The 25,282-nt window shown below is 41.6% G+C and overlaps 2 protein-coding genes across 4 annotated transcripts; one reads left to right on the top strand and one right to left on the bottom strand.

Moving 5' to 3' along the window:
* The first annotated feature begins 261 nt into the window (after positions 1-261).
* Positions 262-10,285, top strand: adprh (ADP-ribosylarginine hydrolase). Of its 2 annotated transcripts, none has more exons than XM_057826535.1 (8): positions 262-496; positions 2,292-2,406; positions 2,459-2,567; positions 3,210-3,308; positions 4,285-4,390; positions 5,568-5,834; positions 8,059-8,252; positions 8,366-10,285. In XM_057826535.1, the coding sequence occupies exons 1-8, from the start codon at positions 489-491 to the stop codon at positions 8,512-8,514; spliced, it is 1,047 nt and encodes a 348-aa protein (XP_057682518.1). In that variant the 5' UTR covers positions 262-488; the 3' UTR covers positions 8,515-10,285. The 2 variants fall into 2 exon arrangements, with proteins under 2 accessions (XP_057682518.1, XP_057682517.1); XM_057826534.1 differs by having other exon boundaries at positions 8,059-8,273.
* atxn2l (ataxin 2-like) lies at positions 9,531-24,279 on the bottom strand. 2 transcript variants are annotated; one of them, XM_057826531.1, is made up of 23 exons: positions 23,573-24,279; positions 22,179-22,218; positions 18,921-18,977; positions 18,763-18,834; positions 18,531-18,690; positions 18,279-18,400; positions 18,104-18,195; positions 17,437-17,667; positions 16,926-17,371; positions 15,326-15,412; positions 15,135-15,248; positions 14,664-14,744; positions 14,527-14,588; positions 14,147-14,442; positions 14,001-14,070; positions 13,795-13,929; positions 13,396-13,459; positions 13,128-13,309; positions 12,918-13,059; positions 12,352-12,461; positions 12,092-12,271; positions 11,863-12,034; positions 9,531-10,079 (listed from the first exon to the last, which is right to left on the bottom strand). In XM_057826531.1, exons 1-23 carry the CDS (start codon positions 23,698-23,700, stop codon positions 10,030-10,032), a joined length of 3,093 nt encoding a protein of 1,030 aa, XP_057682514.1. In that variant the 5' UTR covers positions 23,701-24,279; the 3' UTR covers positions 9,531-10,029. The 2 variants fall into 2 exon arrangements, with proteins under 2 accessions (XP_057682514.1, XP_057682516.1); XM_057826533.1 differs by lacking the exon at positions 23,573-24,279 and adding an exon at positions 23,163-23,497.
* Between the last annotated feature and the right edge of the window lie 1,003 nt (positions 24,280-25,282).

Here is a 25,282-nt window from a genome sequence, read left to right as displayed (position 1 = left end):
AAAAAATTAAATGTGAAAAGGAAACACAAATTGTGATTCTGTCTACCTGTATCTAGCTAGTTAGCGAGTAAGTCTCCAGAAGAACTCAAGGAGTTGAGAAAAAAAATAAAAAATAAAACAAGAATTAACTGCATGAATTATAATAATCTTTTTTGCTTTCGCGGACATGCTGAGGCCCACCACCCGCGAATAACCGGGGGTGCACGTATTTGCAGCTGACCTTTAAATGTGCGTCGTTGCTGTAGTCGTTTTTTTTTTTTTAATTTAGGCCGCGACACTTGCTCGCTTTAATTTAACAACAAAACGAGACACAAAACGACTCAATATAACACTGTGGACCCCAATGCACTACTACGGTGAAATTTTGGGACCGTATAGTGGGGGGAAAAAAGATAGCGTTATAGCACCGCTTCCAGCTGCTCAGCCCCGACGTCGACTACTGTGCGTGACCGCCTTATGAGCACTGAGTTCTGGGGAGACTCGCTGTCATGAACCGGTGAGTCTGCGGTACTTGTGCAGGTAGAATTAATTGATTAACATAGTCAAATGGTGATTGATAAGGCGTGACAAAGCAATTTGCACTCAGACAGCGCTGTAAATATTTAGTTGCACGTTTTTATCCGTGTGAAAAGTGTAAATCTTAATGCCACCCTCCCAGTTAAAATGGATTGGACGTCTACCGCCGTCAATAGTAGCATTATAATAGCATATGAGTTAAAACTATGTAAGGAGGGCTTTAGTGTTATTGGTTCTTTGTTAGGGCCATATCTTTTTCATTCACTTTGATTTTATATATTAGTAATTTAATTCATTCAGAAATACATGTAACAATATTATTAATTATATATGGCGGAAAACACTCAGATGACTTGAAGTTCCGCTCTGAGACCCCGAATTTAGCCAAATTCCAAAATTGTCCGATATGCATGTGTGATACATCATTAGAAAGCTTAAATCTCCATTTTCTGGGGGGTTGGGCAACACGGACTTTCAACTCCCTCCAGACTTTCTATGGGGTTGAGATCTGGAGACTGGCTAGGCCACTCCAGGACCTTGAAATTCTTCTTAAGAAGCCACTCCTTTGTTGCCCTGGCTGTGTGTTTGGGATCATTGTCATGCTGAAAGACCCAGCCACGTCTTATCTTCAATGCCCTTGCTGATGGAAGGAGAGTTTCACTCAAAATCTCTCGATACATGGCCCCATTCATTCTTTCCTTTACACAGATGAGTCGTCCTGGTCCCTTTGCAGAAAAACAGTCCCAAAGCATGATGTTTCCACCCCCATACTTCACAATGGGTATGGTGTTCTTCGGATGCAATTCAGTATTCTTTCTCCTCCAAACACGAGAGCCTGTGTTTCTACCAAAAAGTTCTGTTTTGGTTTCATCTGACCATAACACATTCTCCCAATCCTCTTCTGGATAATCTAAATGATCTCCAACAAACTGCAGACAGGCCTGGACGTGTACTGGCTTCAGCAGGGGGACACGTCTGGCAGTGCAGGATTTGAGTCCCTGGCTGCGCATTGTGTTACTGATAGTAGCCTTTGTTACTGTGGTCCCAGCTCTCTGTAGGTCATTCACTAGGTCCACCCGTGTGGTTCTGGGATTTTTCACCGTTCTAGTTATCATTTTGACGCCACGGGGCGAGGAGGGAGTTGAAAGTCCGTGTTGCCCAGCGATAGCCCCAAAACATCACTACTCTAGAGGAGATCTGCATGGAGGAATGGGCCAAAATACCAGCAACAGTGTGTGAAAAGCTTGTGAAGAGTTACAGAAAACGTTTGGCCTCCGTTATTGCCAACAATGGGTACATAACAAAAAAGTATTGAGATGATCTTTTGGTATTGACCAAATACTTATTTTCCACCATGATTTGCAAATAAATTCTTTAGAAATCAACAATGTGATTTTCTAGGTTTTTTTCCACATTCTGTCTCTCATGGTTGAAGTTTACCCATGTTGACAATTACAGGCCTCTCTAATATTTTCAAGTGGGAGAACTTGCACAATTAGTGGTTGACTAAATACTTATTTGCCCCACTGTATTTAATCCCCAAAGTTAAATGCACTATTGTTTCAGAGTGTTTTATTTTTTTTACCCCCCCCCCCCAAAAAAAAAAAATCTACCAAACCACTAACTTTCTCCCCAACACTAAGGGGTGCTGCAGCACCCTCAGCACCTCATTTCCATCGCCACTGGGTTTTAAATTCATTTTCAGATTTTTACAAAATAATTTTTGAGTATATGGCATTCATTTCACTAATACTATTTGGAATTCATCTTGGCAGAACTGTTACAGTGGAGCACTACAAGGCGGCAATGTTACTAAGCGGTGTAGGTGACGCTCTTGGCTACAGAAACCAGAAGTGGGAGTACAATGAGTCCGGACCAGACATTCACAAGGTAAGATCCCTTCCCCCAAAATTTGGGTGAACTCAAAATGATCTTTATGTAGGAGCTGGAGGAGCTTGGCGGTCTGAAGAACATCAAGGTGGAGCTCCCAGATTGGCCCGTGAGCGATGACACCGTCCTGCATCTAGCCACAGCAGAGGGACTTGCCACAGGTCAGTGCCAAATGACACAGTTTCCCCCATTCTCTCACGCTCTTTCCGTGATTGGATTGACGTGGCGGTGTGAGGCCTAATCACCTCGACCGCCTCGTTGTCAAGACTGAAGGTTAAATCGCATTGGTGGCGAATGCTAGGCACGAACGTGACCTTTCTTGTGATGAAGGCAAACAAGCCGCAGAGCTTGAAGTGTTTTTTTTTTTTCTTTCTTTCTTTAAATGTTAACACAGAGCTCGCAGGAAGAAATGCTTAGAATACGGAAATGCTGTCTGTGATTTTATGTTTTATATTGTAATTCAATGACTGATTTTTTTTTCTTCCTATTTTGGCTATACTGGACTGTCTCAGAAAATTAGAATACACAATATTCTAATTTTCTGAGACAGTCCTGTATATTGTTCTATGTAAAGGACGTCAGCCAAGGTCGGCCCCCCACATTTTTACCACGCCAAATCTGGTCCCCTTTGCAAAAAGTTTGGACACCCCTGCTTTAAATGGTGGATTAATGTACAGGACTGTCTCAGAAAATTAGAATATTGTGTATTCTAATTTTCTGAGACAGTCCAGTATAAACAGTAAATAAAGAGGATTATCCCACCAACAATGGCACGTGCTGCATCATTATTTACCATTATGCAGGCAAAAAGGGAGAGGAGCTTCTTCACGAGGTGGCTGCTCGTTATGTGGAGGCCATGAAAGACATGGAAGGGAGGAAACCAGGACCCTCAAGCATTCTAGGTGATTAGTTCAAGGGAAAATTGATATTTAAAATAAAGATGGTGTGGAAAAAAATAGTTTGGCTGAAGACCAAACTATGAAAGACCAAAACTTACCCATAGACTTCAGAATAATATTGACGGGTCACATCCAACAGACACTGCGCCACGCCTTCAAGTAGGGGGCCTGCCCACACCAACCATCAAGAGGAGTTATTATCAAACACACGCACGCAGCGAATTAACCCCGGATATAGGTTGAAAAAGTACGAAAGCTGTACCGCAAACAAATAGGAATGATTGTCTCAGGAGTGATTTGTTCGAGGATTCGAGATAATTATTATATTTTTTGTACCATGCGGGCATTTTGAAACATTGTGAAAAAAATCAATGGGATAAATTAGCCGCTACGGCATTGGCCTCATAGTTCGCAATATTTACGTAAAATAAATGCTAACTGCGTGTTTTTTTGTTTTGTTTTAAGTAAGAATCGAGACGGTTTTACGTCCATATCTGTAAAGAATTCAGGGATTTGAGCATTTCTGCACAAGAATTTTCAACGGAAAAAGCTATTTGTTTCCATAAGGCAGCCGCTACATTTGCTTGCTGACTAGCATCATAGTTCGCAATATTTACATAAAATAAATGCGAACTGCATGTTTTTTTGGGCTTTAACCAAGAATCGAGACTGTTTTGTGTCCATATCTATAAAGAATTCAGGGATTTAAGGATTTATTCACAAGAATTTTCAACGGAAAAAGCTCTTTGTCTGTGATTCCACTTGGTCAGCTTTGATGGCCACGCCAACAATGCAGGCCCTTATTAATCGGCCCCGCTTCTCGTCAATATATTATGAAGTGTATGACTTACCTAAGACCAAGACTGAGACCATTAAAAATCCATTGAAAAGCCTTTATAGGTAAACTGACTGTTTTTTGATCATTTAATTAAAAATATATATCCACAAAGATAACACATAAAAATCAAATATGTTTCAGGGGTGTCGCAATTGAGACCCGGGGAGGAAGAAGGCTTCAGAGTTCCTTACAATCCGGATGCGACCGGCTGCGGCGCCGCCATGAGATCCATGTGCATCGGGCTGAGGTATTAACTCCTTCACTGCCATTGACAACCATCGACAACTGATCACATTTACTGTCATATTTCCCCTATTTTGTTCATTAATTTTTTGTCTAATTCATTCCCTGCAATTGACGATGGAGAACATTTTTAGAACAACTTATTTGTGTAGCATTTTTAAAAATCTTATATTTTTAAAGGGATCCACAGATAGAAAGACTGGTAGTTCTTAAAAGATAAATATTATGAGTTAGAATGATTTGATATTGAAACCCCTCTTGATGTTTTCGTTTTTTATACAATTTGTAAAATTAGTTTAAATAGTAGGTCACCATTGTTGTTGACGTCGCAGGGCGGTGACGTCACATGGTTACACTGCCAGGCTTCCAGAGTATGACTCTAGCGACATAAACATGTTACCCGTTTAACTCTTTCAATTTGACCCCGAGAGGAACATTAATGAGCATGACAGCACTCTCGATATTTCACAAAACGAGCAACAAAAGCAAAATGAACAGGAAAGACGGGATGAGACGAGAGTAAGAAAAAAAACGTTCTGCCAAAATGTGCTACATCGGCGAAACGTCCTACAAGAGGCAGATTTGACACCCAAAGTACTACAGTGCACCTTCATCTTGTTTTGTTTAGATGCATACAGACAAAACATACTAAAAGTGCCTTAAGAAAATGCTAAATGTAGTCATATCAAGTAAGGGTGGTTTAAATATGCTATGTGGCTAATGTGGTCGGATCAACAATCTGCTTTAAAGCTACCACGAGAAAACAGAATGCTTAAAAGTATGAGAGGGAAACACATGAAAAAAAGTATTTTGAGGCAATGAAAAGGTAATAAAAGACAATAAAAACACAAATAGTAAGTAATCGCTGCTTTTAACCAACGTGCGCATTTGTTGGACGTCTCGCCGCATAGGAAGGAATTGCAGAACACCGGAAGTGTTTATCGAGTGACAGTGACAAACTACATCATCACCCCGAGCGTCCATTGGCGCATAAAACGTGGCACCCTCCGTAGGTCAAAACATTTCACAAACAAGTCTAGGTCTGACGTACCCTTTAAATAGTATTGTAAATAAAAATACAAAAAAGCAAAAAATTCTTTTTTTTATTTTTTTACATATATTGCTTTATATTTTTCAGCCCAGGTATACATATAGTATTCCGTGTGTCGTCTTGTCAACAGATACCCCAAACCTGATCAGCTATTATCCCTGGTGGCAGTCGCCGTGGAGACAGGCAGAATGACCCATCCCCACCCAACGGGTTTCCTAGGGGCGGTGGCGTCGGCCCTGTTTGTCGCGTACGCTGCTCAACGGAGGCCCGTCACCACGTGGGGCGTGGGCTTGCTTAACGAGGCGTGCCCCGTGGCCAGGAATTTCGTGCAGGGGCGGGGCTTCGCTGTGGAGGAGACAGAGCGAGACTGGAGCTACTTTTGCGATAAGTGGCAGTGGTACGATTAGCGCGCATAGCCTGGTGTTGCTAACGTCGCCACGTTTTACAGTGTTATACCTAAGTAGCTACAAAATTTTCACATTAAGATGCGAACATAGTTATGTGATAAAGTTCACGTTTTAATGTGTTAAATTCTACATTTAATTTTGGATTTGTTTCCACATTTTGATGTAATAACTCATGTTTTGGCATCATAAATTTCACTTGCCTTTTCACATTTTAACATGATGTTTCACTTTTTATTGGAAAATTGGCAGTTTCACATTTTACCTGGATTTGAAAATCATATTTTGAAGCGTTCAACTGAAGTCTTAATGTCAGAAATATGACCCATAACCAGGGGTGAAAGTGGGCCAGAACAGTCAGGAATGCTGTTCCGGTATAAGATTCAGGGCCGGAACACGGTGCTTTAATTCCAAAAATATGACAGCAACTGTCAAAACGCTATGTAAAAAAAAAAAAAAAAAAAAAAATGCTAAAAATCAATGTTTGCGCCATTTTCAAAATATATTCCATATTACTCTGCATAATTTAAGTAATTTGTACTTATTTTTCTGAATGTATGTTACTTATATCTTAATTTTTTCTTTTTTTTTTTTTTAAAAGTAAATGTTTACATTAACTTCAATTTTAATATGCATCCTATGTTCTTAAGTAGTTAAAATTGAGATTTGGCATTTAGTATGTGAGGAAATGAGGGAAAATAAAAATTAGGGGATGGAGGTTGGGGTTATTGCTGTTTTTGTTAACTTTTATTATGCAAATCATTGAAAAAATACAATTTTGAATGAAACTCACTGATCAGTTTTTATATGTGTTATAGAAATAATTGTGCTAAAACAGTTTTCTTTGCATTTCAGTAGTTTAAGAGGTTTGGCCCCCCACCCTCCCGTGGCGACCTTCACGTCTGGTAGTTCCGGCAAGAAATTCTAGCCACTTTCACCCCTGCCCATAACGTGCCGTTTCATGCTATTACATTCCAAATTTCAAAATAAAACATGAAATTTCACATTTTGTGAAGTGAGAATTCTCCTACTCAACACAATTTATACATATTAACCATTTCCACATATGAAACAAAGTTTTATTTTTAAGTAAATAATTTCAACCTTTAGATCAGGCATGTCCAAAGTCCGGCCCAGGGTCCAAATGCGGTCCGTGGTCAAATTTCATCCGGCCCCCAGCCTCTTTCATAAAATCATTAACGTCTGGCCCGCACACAGACTTAATAAATTGGTCAGCAGTACTGCTACCAGCATATGAAGTATCTTACACACTAAATGCTGCTCCTCATTTACCCACGAAAAGGCAGCAGCACTCTAAGCAACATTCCCCCGTGTGACCCTTTACTCCCAATTTTCTAAAATGTCGACAATCAACAAAAAAAAGTTAGACTGCGACGGCCGGCACTTCAAGGATAGGTGGAAATTGGACTATTTCTTCTCTAAAATACGCAACAACTGTCTACAGTCGCTGTTTTAAAGAGTTAAATGTGAGGCGATATTACCGAACAAGACACGCTGACATGTACGACAAGATTACAGGGAAGATGCTTAGCGATTAGCGAGAAATTTAAGCAAGTTGAAGCTAGTTTAATTTCACAGCAACAGTATTTCGCAAGAGCCCGAGAGTCGAAAGAGAACGCCACAAAGGCTGGATAAACTGCCAAACATTCCGTGGAATTGAGATTCCGAGGAACAGAGATTGTTGAAATTTGTTAATTAAAAAAAATAATAAAGCATATGTGACACACAGAATGGCTTGCTAAAATTTGCTTAAATATATTGTTCTACATAAAGGACGTCAGCCAAGGTCGGCCCCCCACATTTTTACCACACCAAATTTGGCCCTTTTTGCAAAACGTTTGGACACCCCTGCTTTAGATCATGGTTTTGTAACTTGAGGTCTGGGGGCCTATTTAGGTCAAAGTGTAGTATTAATCCAGCCCGCGTGTATTTTGCCCTGAGCAATTTCAACTAAAATTACATTGATAATTCATTTTGAAAAGAAATATAATTTTTTTTTTAACAATTTATAGCTCTAAATCATTAAAGACAATTACATAAGGCATCTGAATAATGTCTGTATAACAGTAATAACATGATCAATGTGTAGTATTAATTTGAATACTGTGATTGCGAATTGTTATTGTTCCAGTCTGAGCTAACTTAAGTATTACTACTTGTACTACAGAATATTAGTATTTTTCCATGTTTGTGCAGGTACCTGGATTTGAGGGGCATTTCAAACGGGGTGGGTCCCGCCAATTGGCCTGAATCTTACGGGCCTGCCGAGAGAGATCAATCGTACAAGAGCTTCAGCCTGGCAGGTTGGGCCGGGAGGAGCGGTCACGACGCGCCCATGATCGCGTTGGACGCGCTACTGTCGGCCGGCGCCAACTGGGAGGACCTCATGAGTAGGGCGGCCTTCCACGGAGGTTATTCTGCAAAACTATCACTGTCAATTACAACCAATGAATTAACTTGAAAATGTTCAAGTGCCTGACATTGACACTCTGCTCGCCCACAGGTGACAGTGACAGCACGGCAGTCATCGCCTGCTGCTGCTGGGGTCTCCTCCACGGCACCCGGAGCGTCCCCTTAGGAAACTACGAGCGCCTGGAGTACCGCCAGCGACTGGAGCGCAGCGGTGAGCTGCTCTACGCGTTGGCGCACTGATGGACTGGAAAGTAGGCCACGTATTGACGCAGGAGCAAGAGAGTCAGTTGTCGTTTGGTGTCGCGCTGGTCCCTGAGGGGACCGCTCGTCCCACTGACCCACAGACGAGTCACAACAAGGACGCCAGTGTCACATGATGTTGATTCGGAGTTGGTGTTTCAGGGGCTCCACCTTGTGGAAGTTTTAGTTATCTGCAGTGTTCTACCCCTATTTAGCACTTTTTTTCTTTTTCTCTCTCTCCATAGTTTGACTAGGACCTGCGACTTAGGCTACGTTCACACCACAGGCCATTTTTCTAACATTTTCAGGCAGAATGGACAGTCCAATTCCAATTTGTATCTGATGCATCCGTACACATACAAACTATGTGTCAAGTGAAATACGTCACCATCATTCGACAAAACGAACACATGCGAACCAGCAATGGCAGATATAGGCGCAAAGACTTTTTTTTTTTTGATAATTAGGATTGGCTGTCATTGAATGATCATATTTTAGTGCCATTGACGGTGATAGATGTTCAATCCATGTTTGAGTGGGAGACATTTTTCCCCCCCGAAATTTAAACACAAGTTTTAGTCCTTTAAAAAAAACACATTTCTAAGCTTTTTTTTAAAATCCGTAAAAATTTTAAAGAATTAGAATTACAATTTTAACTGGTCAAAAAAGTTAAATGAAAAATATTGTGAATATTTGCTATTAAGTCATTCACTAACATTGATGGCACTATGGCATTATGACTGGGAGGCTCGAATGAATGGTCAGTCAAAATACATTGGCACTAATGGCAGCCAATGACTTAAATTTATGAAACAACATTAAAGCTGTTAGAACAGTCGGAAAATTTTTAATGTTTCCTCACTTAGTTGCTGTATTGTAAGCAGTAATGTGACAAAGCTACACTGTGGTCAATATAAAAACAATTTTTAGAAAGATTCTTTGTCTATTTTTTGATTTAATAGTCCATAAATACGGTACTTGTCCATAATTTGACATCAATAAATTACCAGCAAAACATATTGTAGTTAAGTTGAAAACTTTATTTTTTGGTCATTATGTTTTTAATATTTTTTTTGTCTTGTCCATTTTTTTATATTTTATTTACCTAAGGAAGAGATGAACAGTCAGAGGGTGATTTTTATTTAGAACTATCAGGGTCAAGTTAAAAGAAGTGATAGATTAAAAATCCCCCGTCCTCTACAAATGCTTCCCGTCGTGCAGTTAAGATCCGGTTTTTGGCGCGGGTGTCCAAAAAGACGTCGCTGGAAGACCGAAACGTTTTGTCCCGTAGTGGAACAAAAGGAAGAAGTTGAAGAGGAGCGTGGGATTCGTCGTCATCCGTTTGGATTAAAAACAACAAAAAGTTCCTTCTTTTGGTGGGGCCGATGAAAAATAAAGGCAGAAGAAGAAGGAAGAGGAGTAGAAGGTGCGAGGAGATTTTTTGTCCTGTCAGTCTATTTTTTTGTATGTTCAGTCAGCTCGGTTGTTGGCGATCGGTCCCGCCGATGTTTGAGTTTAGTTTCCGGGCGGATGGAAGGATGCCGGGTGCGTCTGAACCTGCATTGCTGGGGGGTAAAAGAATAAAAATCATTACACCTGAATTTTGACAGCACTAGAATTGGAGGACATTTTGAAAAATGAGCCTAGACTTTTCTGTTATAAACCATCATAGTCTTGATTAGCTCAATATACATATTAACATTTTATTACATAATTTCTTAAGTGTTTACAGAATTTGGCATAAAGTAATAGGGTTGAAAATGTTAGCCTAAAGCTAATAGCTGAATGAAGCGTGAATAAAAATGTCTTATTCTGATTAGTAGGTTGGATGAGAATTTAACTGAAAGCCAATTATTTTATTTAAAAAAAAAAAGAAGAAAAATTGAAATGGGCACACATTTCCTCTATTCTTCGTTTAGAAAATGAATGTCAAATTTAGCATATATGATTCAGTGCTTCCATGTTAAAAAGGTAATAGGGTTGCGCTCATGTTTTTGGGACACATGCAGTGTAGTTAATCTTACGGTACTTTAAAAAAGTAATTACAGTTACAAATTACTTCTCCCAAAAATTGAGTTAGTAACTCACTTATCTGAATGTAAGAGTAATTAGTTACTTGGCAAAGTAACTGGTATTACCTTTCATGTTTTTCCCCATTAAAAAAAAACAAAACAAAACAAAAAAAAACCGTAACCTTTGCTATGTTTGGAAGTCACTTATTGTTGTGAATCAACCGTTAAAGTTGCTCCCGTTATTGCATTACTTCCCTTCTGTCTACTTTCGACATGTGAAAGTTTTAAAACGATTTCATCATTTATAGATGGATTCAAGTAAAAATTTTGCCGATTAATGAGTATGTTAGATAAAAAGTTACTTAGGTTCGCTAGGCTGGTTCTCTACGACAGAGCCTTCCTGAGAAGTCTACTGCTTTAAGATGGCGGCTGTTTACCAACGCCGGCGAGTATCATTTTGCATCTAGTTCTCTATACGTGTGCTAACGCCGCCGTGTCTGTCATTTCGCATCTAGTTCAATATACATGTGATATCTACCGTAGCATCATGTGGGCGTAGTTTGTAAGCTATCGGCTACAGTCAGGTATTATTGGAGCCACCGAGCATCGTGTTTGCAACGAAGTGACAACTCCCTTCCCTCCTTCCCACTCTCGTTCTGGTCTCTCGTCTCAGCGAGTCCATGTCTCTGACTTTTCTCGCGTCATTAAACCAATGTAGTAACGCACGCCTTTACATCCTCAATAACGGTAACGACGTTGCCAAAATGAGAAAATTAATTACTCACTACTGAAAAAAATAACACCGTTAGTAACGCCGTTATTAACAACACTGACACCTGTTCCATGAATAATACGTCCCATTTCAAATAAGTTTAGTAAATCATGTTCCTACAGCTGCAAGAGCCAGCAAAGACACTAATGCATCTAAAAAATGTTTAAATTCTTTTAACCTTTTATAGAGCAAATGACTTTTTGCCATTAAAAAGGATAGACATCCAATTCATTTAAACTGGGAGGACTGGCTGTGAATGCCCACTTTTCAATGCCTTTGACAGCACTAGACGTCCAATCCATTTTAACTGGACTCCCAGTCAAAATGGATTGGATGTCTAGCGCAGTCAATAGCGGCCAGTAAGCTTAATCTATACCCTATAACCGGTTAACAGTTTTGCTCGGAATTTTAGAGTGCACTCCAGACTCATTTGCTATTTTTAGAACTATTTTCATATAAAGTTTGGTCTCAGAAAATGTCAATTTACTCTGACACTGCATGTATTTTGCCAGGGACATAAAATGTTCTCCAATTCTGGAATGGCTCAGCAAGTCTTGCATGTACCTTGCGGGTGTCCGATGTAAAAGTGTTGGTGCGTCCCCTGCTGCGGTCCGTGTTGCGGGTGCTGGGGTACCGAGCTGGGACCTTGCTGCGGTGGGGGCTGTAACATGACTAACTGGGGCTGAGCGTGGCTCCCCGAGTGGTGGGGACCCGACATGGCTCCTTGCACGTGGGCCTGACAAAGAGAACAAAATGTTAAGTCTGAAAGAAGGCCGGACGGACAAGTTCTTACCTGTGCCAACTGTCCCAGGGGGTATGTAGGTGGGATGCCCTGGTGGCTGTGGATACTGTAGCCCTGAATAGGGTAGGATCCCTGCGGGGACGTGTGTCCGGGCGGCATGTTGGGTGGGGTCGGCGCCGACAGCGGACCCGAGTGATACAGGGATTGCGGCTGCGGGCCTGACTGCGCGCTCTGAAGGCAGAGACAGAGCATTACTCCGACTGATGATTCATCACGCATTTTGAATTTAGCATTTTTCAACACTCCCTCACCTGTCCGGGGCTGGGTGCGGCATGCTGGGGTGGGGGCTGGTTTCCAGTTGGGGTACTAGACGGCTGAGGCTGGTGGACCGCCCCCGAGTGGTGGGAGAAGGACTGTGGCGCTGCACACAAAAAGACAGCCCAAATCAAAACTATTTCGGCTGCAAATTAACTCATTGGTTGCCATTGATGGCGATAGACGTTCAATCGCTGCTAGTGCCTCCCGGTCCAAACGGGTTTGCCATATAGCGCCGCCAATGGCGCGGAACGAGTTAATAATCGTTCATTGTTAATGTGTATGAATTTTTTTTAATGTTGTTCGACTTGGAAAAACAATCTAAAGAAAAATATTCTCCAATTCACTTATTTTTCTTTTAGGTTTTTTAATTGAAAGACAAACATGGAAAAAATATACTTTATCAAACTACATATTAAATTAAAAAAAAACATTTTTTAAAAAAAGGAAAAATACAGTAAATATCCTCCTAGCTAAATTAGACTGCTAAGTCAATTACAGTCATTCAATACCAAGCCATGTCGGTTAAAATGGAATTTATGAATATAGTTTAGATACTCACCATAAATGCCCTGCTGGGGTCCCTGTGGCCCTTCCCCTTGTGCCTGGAACTGCGGGCCCCCAGGGGGGCCGAGGGCTTGCGGGTGGGGACCCCCGCCTTGCCCTATCATCCTAGCTCCTCCCTGCAGCATGGAGTACATGGGCTAGAAAGAAAGACAAGAGTTTAATTGGAATCAAGGCAAGACGTGACCCCTTCAGTGCCATTTCCTACCTGTCCGGGATACGGCGACATGGCCTGTATGACCTGTTGCTGGCTGTACTGCTGCGGACTGTACTGCAGATAGGACTGAGGGTAAGGAGACGCAACAAGGGGGGCGCCGGCCGCGGACGCTGCTGCTTGGAGCATGGGCGGCGCTGACGCGCCGTGATCTGAGCGTGCCGCCACCACAGATCCTGAAACGTGACGTGTTTTGAATGAGAAAGTTGCCGCATAAGATTGAACTTCAGTGTCAGACAAAAAATAAAGTTCTACAGCTTACCTTTAGTCCTAGGGTACTTTCCCTGGCCCACTGCAGACATCGTGTACTGGTACATTTGTGGGGTCTGGAAAAGATATTAGGAATGAATCCCCAAAAGCACTCATGAAAGAGCTTTATTGTAATCCCATCTATAACCTTGTTATTGTTCTAATGGGTTTAATGTTATTTCATAAAGTAACTTATTGGTTGGCACTGATGACGAATCGGCGTCAATGGCACTGAAACAAGATCATTCAATGCCTGCCTTCCCAGTTAAACTGGATTTCATGTCAACGGCAGTGAATGAAATGATAGTTAAAATTTCAAAATAAATGAGAATATTTATGTTATTATTTCCAAAAATATTTTTTAATAAATAAATTCTAAATTTATTGATCAACTACTATATAACTTTTGTACCTGTACTGAGTGGATCTGCGAGACATACGACAGGTAGGGGGCGTTGTAGAGCGGACCCTGCCCGCCCGGGTGCTGAATGACAACGGGGCTCGGAGGGGTGGGGCGAGGCGGGGTGGGTGCTGTGTTGGGTTTGGTCTGCAGGCGAGAACGGGATTGTCGATACGAGCTACATTATTTATGAAGTTATTGACGGTTTGGAGGCTCACCATTGGCATTTGAAGTTTGCCTGGGTTGAATTCTTTAGCATTGGGGTTTAAGGTGGACTTCTTCACTTGGCTATATTCGAGGACAAACGTGTTAAAAATCATGACTTCCCAAAAACATAAAAGTTAATGACAGTTTTTCGACTTACTCTGCCACACCCTCTGCACGGTCTGACGTGCCCTCCTCACTTCCGGGGGTTCTGGCTGGCTGAGGAGCAGCTGGCGAATGCCTGCCCGAACCGGCCTCCGCGCCAGCGGAGTTGGGGGCCTCCTTGGGGGATTCGTCCGATGGGAGAGGCGAAGGCTGAGGGTTGGAGGGTGCGGCGGGCTGTGCTTTGGCTTCATCTGACGGCGAAGGTTTAGCCAGCGCCGTGTCAACGACCGCGGGGGGAGTTGCTGCTGCAGGCGAGCCGGGACCGCTGGATGTGCCTCCACTCGGCTGGAGCTAAAAAATAAAATATATTAATTTAAAGAATTATAAAGGGTCACAATTTTCAGTGCACAATTGAACTCCGATGTAAACACTCACCCTAAACTCTTTCCCGAACTTTCGTAGCTCCTCAATTTGTGACCTTTGTTGAACCGAAGGGGCTGACGGCGAAGCAGCGAATAATGAAAACCCGCATTCATGAGAGCGGCTACCGTGTTCCAACTTAACGTTCTCACCTTTGCCGCTCTTGCTTTCCTCTGTGCCGCTGGGACTGTCGGCACAGCGTACTTTAGCAGCGGCGCAGAGGATCTCATTCACTGAACACACAAATGACAAACTAATGAGTTGTGCCACTTCATTAGGCCGTCATTCGCCGACTCGTTTCAGAACACTTCTATTTAAAACTTAAAAGTATTAACTCACTCACTGCCATTGAAAGCCATATTCACCAAATCACAAATTATGAAAAAGTATGACTAAAAGTCCAGAATATACAGTTATATAAAAAGCTCAACTTTAGTATGAATGATTTTTTAAAATATTATTTTTAAAAATAAAATGGTAATAAAAACCAAATTAAAAAAAAAAAATAATAATACACTAGACGTCCAATCCATTTGGACTGATTCGTTAATTTGCCCCTCGTTGTCAAAATGGATTGGCAATGAATGGAAAAAATTACCAGGAGTTGAGAGGGTTGACCTTACCGTCCACAGGGAAGAGAGGGGCGGGGCCTGACGTCTTGTGCGCGGGCAAGGAGATGGACGACGTGTCCAGATAAGGCGTGTCCTGGGAAGAGCCTGATTTTGGCGAGCGAGCAGCTGCACACAAAAAAATACGTGTTGGAACATGATGTTTGCTATGCTCCATAACAATAATGTAAATGAGTCCTTAGTACCAGTGGACTGAGCATGTGTGTTGGGAGTGCGGACTGTTCTGCTTGACTGTGGTGGTCTTTGAGCTTTGGGAGAAGTCCTGGGAGGAACTGAAAGATACAAAATTTCCATTTGTTACACGACACCTTTTTATCGCATCGCAGCAGAAAGAATGTTTAGTGAATTGAAAAAAAAAATCCTATTTCTGATGTGTTATAGGGGAGAAAAACTAAAGATTAATTAGTGGCAGCCATTGTGTCAATTAGAGCTGGGAATCTTTGGGCACCTAACGATTAGATTACGATTCAGAGGCTCCGATTCGATTATAAAACGATTATTGATGCACCCCCCTCCCTTTTTTTTTTTTTTTTAATGTTTTGTACATTAGTTTCAAAATTGTTCAAAATACTCTCAGGCTAAACCAAACTACCATTTCAGTAACAAGTAAACATATAACAGTTAACATATATACAAAAATAACAGTAAATAAAAAAACTCCAGTCCCCATTCTGTATCAGCAGCTTTAAACTACATTCAATTTAATGCTGTGAATCAACCGTTAAAGTTGTTAAAATTGCTCCCGTTATTCCATAATTTCCCTTTTGTCTACTTTCGACATGTGAAAGTTTTAAGCCTATTTTAAAGATAGATTCAAGTCAATATTTTACCGATTTAGGAGTATTTCAGATAAAAAGTTAATTAGGTTCGCTTGGAAGGTTCGCTACAACAGCCTTGCAGGGAAGTGTACTGCTTTAAGATGGCGGCCGTTTTCTAAATCCCGCATCTAGCTTTCTGTAGATGTGCTGCTAACGCTACCGAATCTATATTGCATCTAGTCATATATAAATGATATCTACCGTAACATTATGTGGATGTACTTTGTAGCAGCTGTCGGCAGAAGTCAGGTATGTTGTTGTGTTTTTTTTTTTTTTATCTCGTGGCATGAGTTAAACTAGAGCCGTGAGTTGAGCATTGGCATTACCCGAGGGGCCGGGTAATGAGAAGCATGATGTTTAGCTACTCTCGCTCCGTTCCTCATTGCGTCCCGAAGACCGCGCGGCGCGCTGAGTGTGTTTTATTTCCGCTTTACTTGGCATATTTCAATAATCGGAATTTGGATGTTTGTGAATCTTTCTCGAATCTTCCACGGCCGAATCACGAATAATCTAAGAATCGGAAATTTTGCACACCTCTAGTGTCAATGCTAGTACTATTTTAGCCTATCAAATGAGAGTATCCTAGATTGGCTGCTCTTCTTTGCGATGTCATTGAGAACCATATTTCACATTACAAAAACTAAAAAGTAAATTCCCTATTCATGTTGAAATTTTGTTATTCAACCATATTTCTATGAATTAAAACCAAAATTTCTGAATGTATGTTTTTTTCATTTGCCATGACTCAATCAATTTATGTTTATTATTCGTTTTTAAAGTTTTCGGATTTATTACTCCATCTCATTCTTTTTTCATGCCCATGGCAAAATACACATGGGGCAGACTAATTACTACAATTAGATGTCAAATAAGAAGCCGAAAAACTATTTTCCCATGTGCCGCAATTGGTCTCCGGACTACAAGTTTGAGAATCTTGGTCAATATCAAAATTTTACATTCAACTTACCGCCATTAACAGGTCTGGCAGCCTCTGACAAGGAGTGCGGGAGGGAATGGGAATGTGGGACAGCGTGTCCGTGGGGGGCAGGCGGGCTGGTTGGTGAAGGGGCGGCGGAGTGGGAGGCTGCTGCCCCGGGAGAAGCGGGCGTGTACGGACTGGCGGGACCGGAGCCGGGGCCCGGGCTGGGGCTTCCCTGGGGGTGGTGGGTGGCATAAGCGCCACCTCGACCTGACAGGGGGCTGCTTCGCTCTGAAGGGGAGACGCCACCTGGGGGGCCGGTGGCGGACGGCAGGGGTGGTCTGGGGGACGAGGACGATGAGGACGGAGGGGTGGAGCGGTAACCCCCGCTGAGACGGCTGTGGGACGGGGGGCCGCCAGGACCCCTCTCGGCTCGGTCGCGGTCCCGGTTCATCTCCCTTTGCCGTTGTGGTAGAGGAATGTACTTGCCCTCCCTGAAAGACAAAACACACGTGTTAGCATTCAACCGTGTACACTACTCAGGACCGCAGTCTCTCACCTGGCTCCGGGGCTGTCTCGGCCACGTTCACGGGGACTCTCGTGGCCGCGCTCCCGATCGGCGCCGTCACGCACCACGGCGCTGTACTTGTCCTCCTCGCTTTTGCCCTCGTCGTTTTCCAGGCCCACGCGGTGGCGATACTGGGGGCTGGACTCGATCTCGCTGGCAAGGCGAGCGGCGCGGGCCTCCCTCTGTCGGTATACTTCCGAGGTGCCTCTCTCCAGTGGCACACTAAAATATTAAAATCATCTTTAAAGGCACAGGCATATAGATGGTAATTACACAGTATGTGCTGTGGTATTAAGTTAAAGGGCTAACTGTGGTAGTACGTTAAAGGGCTAATGACAAGTTAAAAAAAAACATGACAACAAGGACAGTGGAAGACAGAAAATAACCAACCCACCCGCTATGGTCCCCTGGGTGAGTGCACAGTGTGTAAATAGGAAATAAAACTTCCAACACATACGAAAAAATATAACATTACGCAAACATTTGCACATGTGGATGGGGGATCCACATTTTTCTTTTTGGCCAACAGAAATGCTTCATTGATTCAGTTTTCACAGAATAACTCATTATAACACGAGTATCACACAAGAAAATATGCATTTTAGTCAATTTAAACTTTCTACAATGTGAGCCCAAAGAGCCCCAAGTAGAAACTTACGTATACATAGAAAGGCTGGAATCATATGTTGACGTGACTCCATATTTCACTTCATTGTAACGGAACATCTCGTTGGCGTCCCAGCCATTGGACTGCAGGAGAAAGACACAATATGTCATCAGTAACACAAATCAAACATTATGCCATTAAATATGAAAGTATTTGAAGAACTCACTGTGTCCGCGTCCAAATTATAACTCTCGCCGTTGCTGTCACCTCCCTCCCACCTCTGCAGCACTTTCTCCTTGTGTTCCCCGTTGACGCGAGTGGAGCTGATAGCGGTGTCAGTGAAGGTATCTACACATAATTCAAGATAACGCAATCAACCAAACAGTCAAGACTGGCTATTGAACCTAGTATCTTCCATAAACCTGTGCAGTGAAACAACAAATGTGAAAATAACCCTGAAATTCAGTGAAGTGCATACCTCTGGTGGCAAAGTTGAGGTCCACGTCTCTGCATATCATGGTAACCAAATCTGAAGGGCTGAAGATCATGGTGTCGGTGATGTCTTCCCTCCGCGGGGGCACAGACGTCGAGCCCTCCTCCTCGTTGCGTTTGTGCACAGCGTCCACGGCTAATTCGCACTGAGTACATGGAGGGATATTAACATGCAAGATTCAATTCACGGAAAATTTGGAGTAATGTAACAGCCTTACCCGTGAGCTAAGGGTCTTAAAAATGCCTTCAAACATACTGCCATTCTTCACTCTTATATCGCAAGTGGAACCCTGTAAAAGATTGGGTTAGAAGTGGTAATGAGGTTTTTGACATTCAAATTTTGGGAGAAAATAGATAATGAGCAAGGAAAACGTACCACAACAGCTGTGAGGAAATGAAGCATTCGAGCATTGTTGTAGACTCCCTCAAAAACCTGACAAAAGTAAAAACAAAGTATCTACCCAGACTCATGCAACACATTCCAAAAATGATTCAATTATAAGATCAGTGGTAGGCCTGCGCAATAAATCGTTTGAACATCGCAATATGCGCATGCGCAATAGTCCTATCGGAGGACGTGCAATTGTTTTTTTTCAATGTGAACTTTTGTTTTTCTTCATAAAAGCAGCAATTTTGCAGAGACATAAATTCCTGAGTCTCTTTTAAATACACCAATCTTCATCATTCACAGATAAAGCGACTTCGCCTGGAATAAACGGTGTTATATGAACACTAGGGATGTCCCGATCGCATATTTCGCACCCAGGTCCAGGTCACCTTATTTTGAGAATCTGAGTCCCAATTTGGTACCGAAAAATCTTTTTTTAAGAATGTTTTTTATTACTTTGATGCTCATGCTGCCGAGAACAGCCTCTCACTTACACATTGAATGAGTTGCCACTGCACACTTCAGAATGTGTAACAAGCTTAATGGTGATTAACACATTTGTGCCTTTGATTGGAGAGCTACAAAGTAGTCTCAGGCCAGATCATAGCAAAAAAAAAAAAAAAAAACTGTCAATCATCGTTAACTTTAAGTACACCAGCTGCACTAGTGACCAAGAAAAACAGTTTGGTCGCACTGCTTAGCAGGAAAGACGGTGAGAAGCAAAAAAACCAAAAAAAAACAAATGTATATTTTAAATTAAAAACCCAATCCTTTTTACCCGATTTCGATCCTCTAAAAAATGGTGGCTCGATAGGCCTGTCGCGATAACAAATTTTAGTGTGCGATAATTTTTCTCATAAATTACTGCGATATGTGGTATTATTGCGCCCCCCCAATTTTTTTTAAACCAATTTACAATAACACAGTGACAATACAGTATATATTAATAGATCAAGTACACCCATTTAAATGCAATAAATGTTTACTCTTAAATTCAAAAATACTTTTTAAGAAATCACAACTAAATACAATAGGCCATACCTCTTAAGTAAAAGACAACAATATTAATACCGCACAGAAACACAGAATAAATAAAATGTGCTTTTCAAGAAAAAAAAAAAAAAAAAAAAAAAAAAAAAAAATGCACTTAATAACTTAAGCATTTAGGCAAATGAAAACTTTTCCCCGAATAGCTTCTGCTATGGTGTTCCATAGGGATGCAACGATGCAGTTAAATGGTAAATGGTGTTACACTTATATAGCGCTTTTCCATCTTTCAAGGCGCTCAAAGTTAAGTCATGGTTCGGTACGGATTTCGATACAGGGGACCCGATTTTCGATTAAATTCAATACATTTAATTCTCTGGAGGGAAAAAAAAAATGTATTTTTTCTTTCAAATTTTTTTTTTTTTTGCTAATGAGCAAAAATTAAATTGCCATCATATTAACGTGCATTTTAGTGCATAATATTTATGTGCTTACTTCTTACTGATCTGAAGAAATTTTGTATAAACATGCTGAGAACAATCTTTACTTTTTGTAAAGTGAGGTGGGGCAAACTGTTGATTGCTACAGCTCTCTTAGCAGCTAGGTTTACTACATGAGCAAAACATCCTATTTGTGGTCCAAATCCATCTGTGTCACGTACTGAATTAACAATATTTGCAGCATTATCTATAATCGCTGGTATGGATTGATTTGGCCTGCTTAACTCCCATTCAGTCATGGCGGTTTAGAATTCATCGATGTACTATATGAACTACGTGTCCCATAATCACTCTGGGCTCACGTAGCCAATGGCATGGGAAGAAGCACATGTAGTTTGCCATTTCATGATATCTAGAGTGTGCGCGCATTAAAAAAGTTAGCAAACGCCACAGAAGTCACGTCTGCTCATTACTGCATAACACCAACATATGACAATCGACTTTCATAAACAGGACGAGTTTGAAGCACAGCGCTCTTAAATTTGCCACTCAGTGTCCATTCAGCTGTATGTTGTCAAAGTGAGGTTGTTCGTAGCAGCAAAAACGGTAACAATGTTTTGGCGGACTTAGTTGTAAATATCAGGAAGCGCACACAAGTGATGTTGTTTTGTTCATGTATTGCGGGAGTGAGAAAGATGTTTTACCGACGTAATAGGACACTTTGCAGCTTTCTTTTTAAGGCTGCCCTTATAATAATGATCTGCTGCATCATAAATCACTTTGTGACTTTCCACCTCCATGATGAAACGTTCTTCGTCCATGTTCGCTGGTGTTTAAACCGTTAATAAGACACTGGGCTGTTTACTCCAGGCCTGGATCCACCCATTTTGACGGATGTGTCTCCAGCAAAAATAGAAAATCGCCTAAAACATTCGGCGGGCTCTGGCACGCCGGAGATTGTCCGCAGTCAATCTGGAGCACTGACGCGGCCGGTATACGTTGAACAATAGCATATAATGGGAACGGATTGGCTCCGGTGTAGGGGCACTATCCTATTCCCCTCACTATCCACTCGCGGGGGCCTGCGCTTGTCAGTGACGTTCCTTATTCTCGCTATATGATTATACAACTTTGACATTTGTTAATAATACGCTCTGTGTGTAGCATCATCCATCGCTTTTCCTTTTTAAATGGGCACTTTTAAGCGAATGCAAGAAGTAACGACGGGAACATTTTTAAACAGGCATTTCACGGGAGAGCATTTCGACTCTCTTCGGCCAATCATATAGCGAGAGCGAGTGGATAGTGAGGGGAAGAGGATAGTGAACCTACAGCGGCGCTATTTTTTGCCGGACCCGGAACGAAGATGCATTTTGCGTAGTTGGTAACAATGAATCAGAACTTTTAACAGCACGTCTGTCGTACGAGCGCACGCACGTGCGGCAATAAATCTAAGCGGAAAAATTACCGCCTTAATTTTTATTTATCGTGAGATAAATGGAATTATTGCATATTGCCACAGGCCTATGGATCGGCCCAATTTTCGATCACGAGTTTGGATCGACACATCTCTAATGAATCCAATGTGGTCACAGTGAGTCAACTAAAGTCTTCCCAAACATAGCTATTCAAGTCATCTGGTGACAATTCTTCTCGTTTTAATATCGCGATGTATATCGCAACCCCCCCAAAAATCGCAATGTCAGTTTTTTCCAATATCGTTCAGCCCTAATCAGCGGTGGAAAAAAATCTAAATAAGTATGGTACATTGTTTTGAGACTATCAGAGCAGGTCAGGTCTGTCAGATGTCGATACTTACGGGAGAAGACTGGAATGGTGGTTTTGCATTCGCTCGATTCCTGTATAAGAATAACAAAAATGGGTTTTTCAGCATTCAGTTCCTTATAGGGAAAATGACCATTTCTGGTAATGAAAAAAACTACTGTATGTTCACAAAGACCTGGCGTCCACATATATGGACATTTTATTTTGGGGTCATACAGGCTACAATTTTAACATTTGGTATAAAAGTGTGCCTTACATGACCCAAAATATGAGGTTCACATATGTGGATGCCAGCTCCAAATTATATTTATATTATTATTGGTATTATTTCTAATCGTTACGGTAACCTGCCATTGACAATTACAGATGTCCAAATAACAATATAATTCAACTAGGAGGAGTGGTTGGCGATCATTAGCTGGAAGCATCTTCCAGTCAAAATGAACTGGGCATCTAACACTGTCAATGGCAACTAAAATGTGTCCACTGCTCACATGTACTGCACTGTAAAAGCTGGGAAAAAAAACCATGGTCCTTGACAGACAGGCTGTCAATTGCAGCCAATGAGTTATAAGTGATTAAGGGCTGAAATGTAACCTGTAAATTAATGTAACATTTAAAAAGCTGCCATTTCATAAATTAAAATTTCATTTTGATTTGACACATTACCATATTGAAATAAAATTGTCCTTTAGACAACCATATATTTTTAATGCAGGTGAAATTCAAAATAAACGCCTCAACATATAAAAAAGATGACAATTTGTACATTTGTTTACACAAAGACAACGACGAGCTCGAAATAATAGCGCGAAAACCAATCGAATCTAACCGTAAACTAAGGCAACAACAACAAAAAACGACGAATCATGACAAAATACGATGATTACGTTAAATCCAAACGAGGTGACTGCGGGTAGCTAGCTAAAAAATACATGGATACAAAACAAAGGCAGAGGCGAATGTGACCAAAACAAAAACACCACATTCGCAACAGCGACGACGGCGCACGACTGACCTTGCGTTGGCCATTAAATCTCTTCCAAGTAGCTTCAACGGCTCTCCAAACGTCGTTTTAACAAGCTACATTTAAGTTACCTCTAAATAAGCAGTTTGTTTTTCCGCCGAGCTGCGTCTGCTTTCCGTCTGCTTTCTAGGTCTTGACCGGCCAGATAAACTTTCTTTCACCTGTATGTTGATTTGCTACTTAATGGTTTCATCAAAGTTCAACCCGCCCCTTTTGGACCTGTTCGGTTTGGTTCGAACAATGTAATTGGTTCATGTTATGTGTCGATCTTACAGAGATGAATTGGATTGGTTCCGTGGCTGAGACGCGCCCCATTGAGAATCCTGCGCTTTAACCGGTAGGCCTTAGTGGCAAGCGGACGACCACGTACTTTCCTGAGGCGTGTTAGCCGATTTACTCACCTCCCGGCCGGCGTCCTGTTTCCGCTGCTGCCGCCGCCGCCGCTGACTGGAGAAGACATACCGGCGGGGCCCGTTGTACCATTAGACGCTTTTCTTCCGCCGGAATTAGACTGTTGTTGTTTCAGCATGGCGAAGAAGAAGCAAAAGTATCGAAACTAATAAAACACTAAGCGTAGCTTCGGCCGTAAACTATCTTTAGCAGTTGAGCCGGTGTCACCTCAGCAAGACCGGCTACGGTGGCTAATCTTGTAAAGCGAATACCAGTCGCTTGTGGCCTAAAATGTCCAGGCTTAAAACCCCACTAAATCAAGCAAACGTGGCGTGCACCCTCCAGTTGCCTTTCCGAAACATCCACTTTGTGATATCAGCGGTTATGACAAAGTAAACGACGGATCAACTGACACGAGTTTTCGTGTAATTATTTAGCAACGGCTAGGTGGCTTAGCATTAGCTTTGATCCTCAAGCTCCAGTCAGGCGCTTTCACTCAGCGTTTACTTTCTTTCTTTCAACCGCGTCACCTTGACTCCGGTACCGGCGAAACCTCCCGATAAATAACTAAAGTCTTCGCGGTGCTTGTCAGTCGCTTCCTTAAGTGAAATTAGTCAGGTTTTGTATGGAAAACCTGCAGCGGACGGTCAATACCACCTATCGGTTGGTTCACTTGACTCAATCCGCGCGCGGCTAACTGGGAAACCGGTCGGAAAGGGGGAGGGGAGGGCTTTGGAGTGGACGTGCGCGCACACCTTTGAACTCCTGCTCTGCGTGCGCGCGCATGATGGATGATTGAATCGAATTGTTTGATCACAAACCGCAAACGTATAGATAAGATCAAACAAGTAATGCTGATTCTATATCATTGAAGTCGATAAGTTTAAAAAGTAAGGGTGGGACTTAAACGTGTTAATAACAATGAATTACAAAAGATTTAACGGGTTATCATTGTTATTTTTTTAAACGAATTTCAATTGTGGTTAGTGTTTTAATCACAGAACTTTTAGCACTTTGTAGGGCATTACTTAAACTCATTGGTTGCCACTGACGGCGATAGACGTCCAATCAATTTTTGTAAGTCAAAATGGATTGGACGACAATCACCGTCAATGCCAGCTGAAGTATTGTTGTGTCCATCTCTAAAATATAGCACACTGTAAAAGTTGAAAAGATCATGGTTCATGGTGAAATGTAAGCTCTCACATCCGGTCTTCCCAGTTCAAATACTGTAAATTGGATGACTATCGTTGTCAATGGCAGGCAATAAGTTAAATACTATGGAGGGGGGGGGGTCAACTTTAGAGTGTTATTGGGGGCCATAGGCATGTGCTTGTATCTTTATGGTATGATAACCAAATGGCAAAATATAACGGTGTCGCAACTACAGCTCTAAAATGTGTTACTTTGACATATCTAGGTTTAAAAAAAAAAAAGAACATTATTTTTATTTTTCAAAACATATTATCAAATTGGAGCATTATTTTTATTTTTCAAAACATATTATCAAATTGGAGCATAAGTATAATGTTAAGTTAAAATAAACCTTTACATTCTAAATAGAATAAATGCAGACGTTGGGTGAACCTTAACCCACAGCCACAGCTCAACATTATTACCATCAAAACAAAAATAATTGAATTATTTTCCATAAAAAGCACGTATGACTCTTATCATGTTTACATTATACACACACTCTTTCTCAACACAGACAGTTGCCA

This window comes from Corythoichthys intestinalis, chromosome 21, assembly GCF_030265065.1.
Source record: "Corythoichthys intestinalis isolate RoL2023-P3 chromosome 21, ASM3026506v1, whole genome shotgun sequence".
Classification (NCBI taxonomy): Eukaryota; Metazoa; Chordata; class Actinopteri; order Syngnathiformes; family Syngnathidae; genus Corythoichthys; species Corythoichthys intestinalis.
This window is presented reverse-complemented; position numbering and strand designations above follow the sequence as displayed.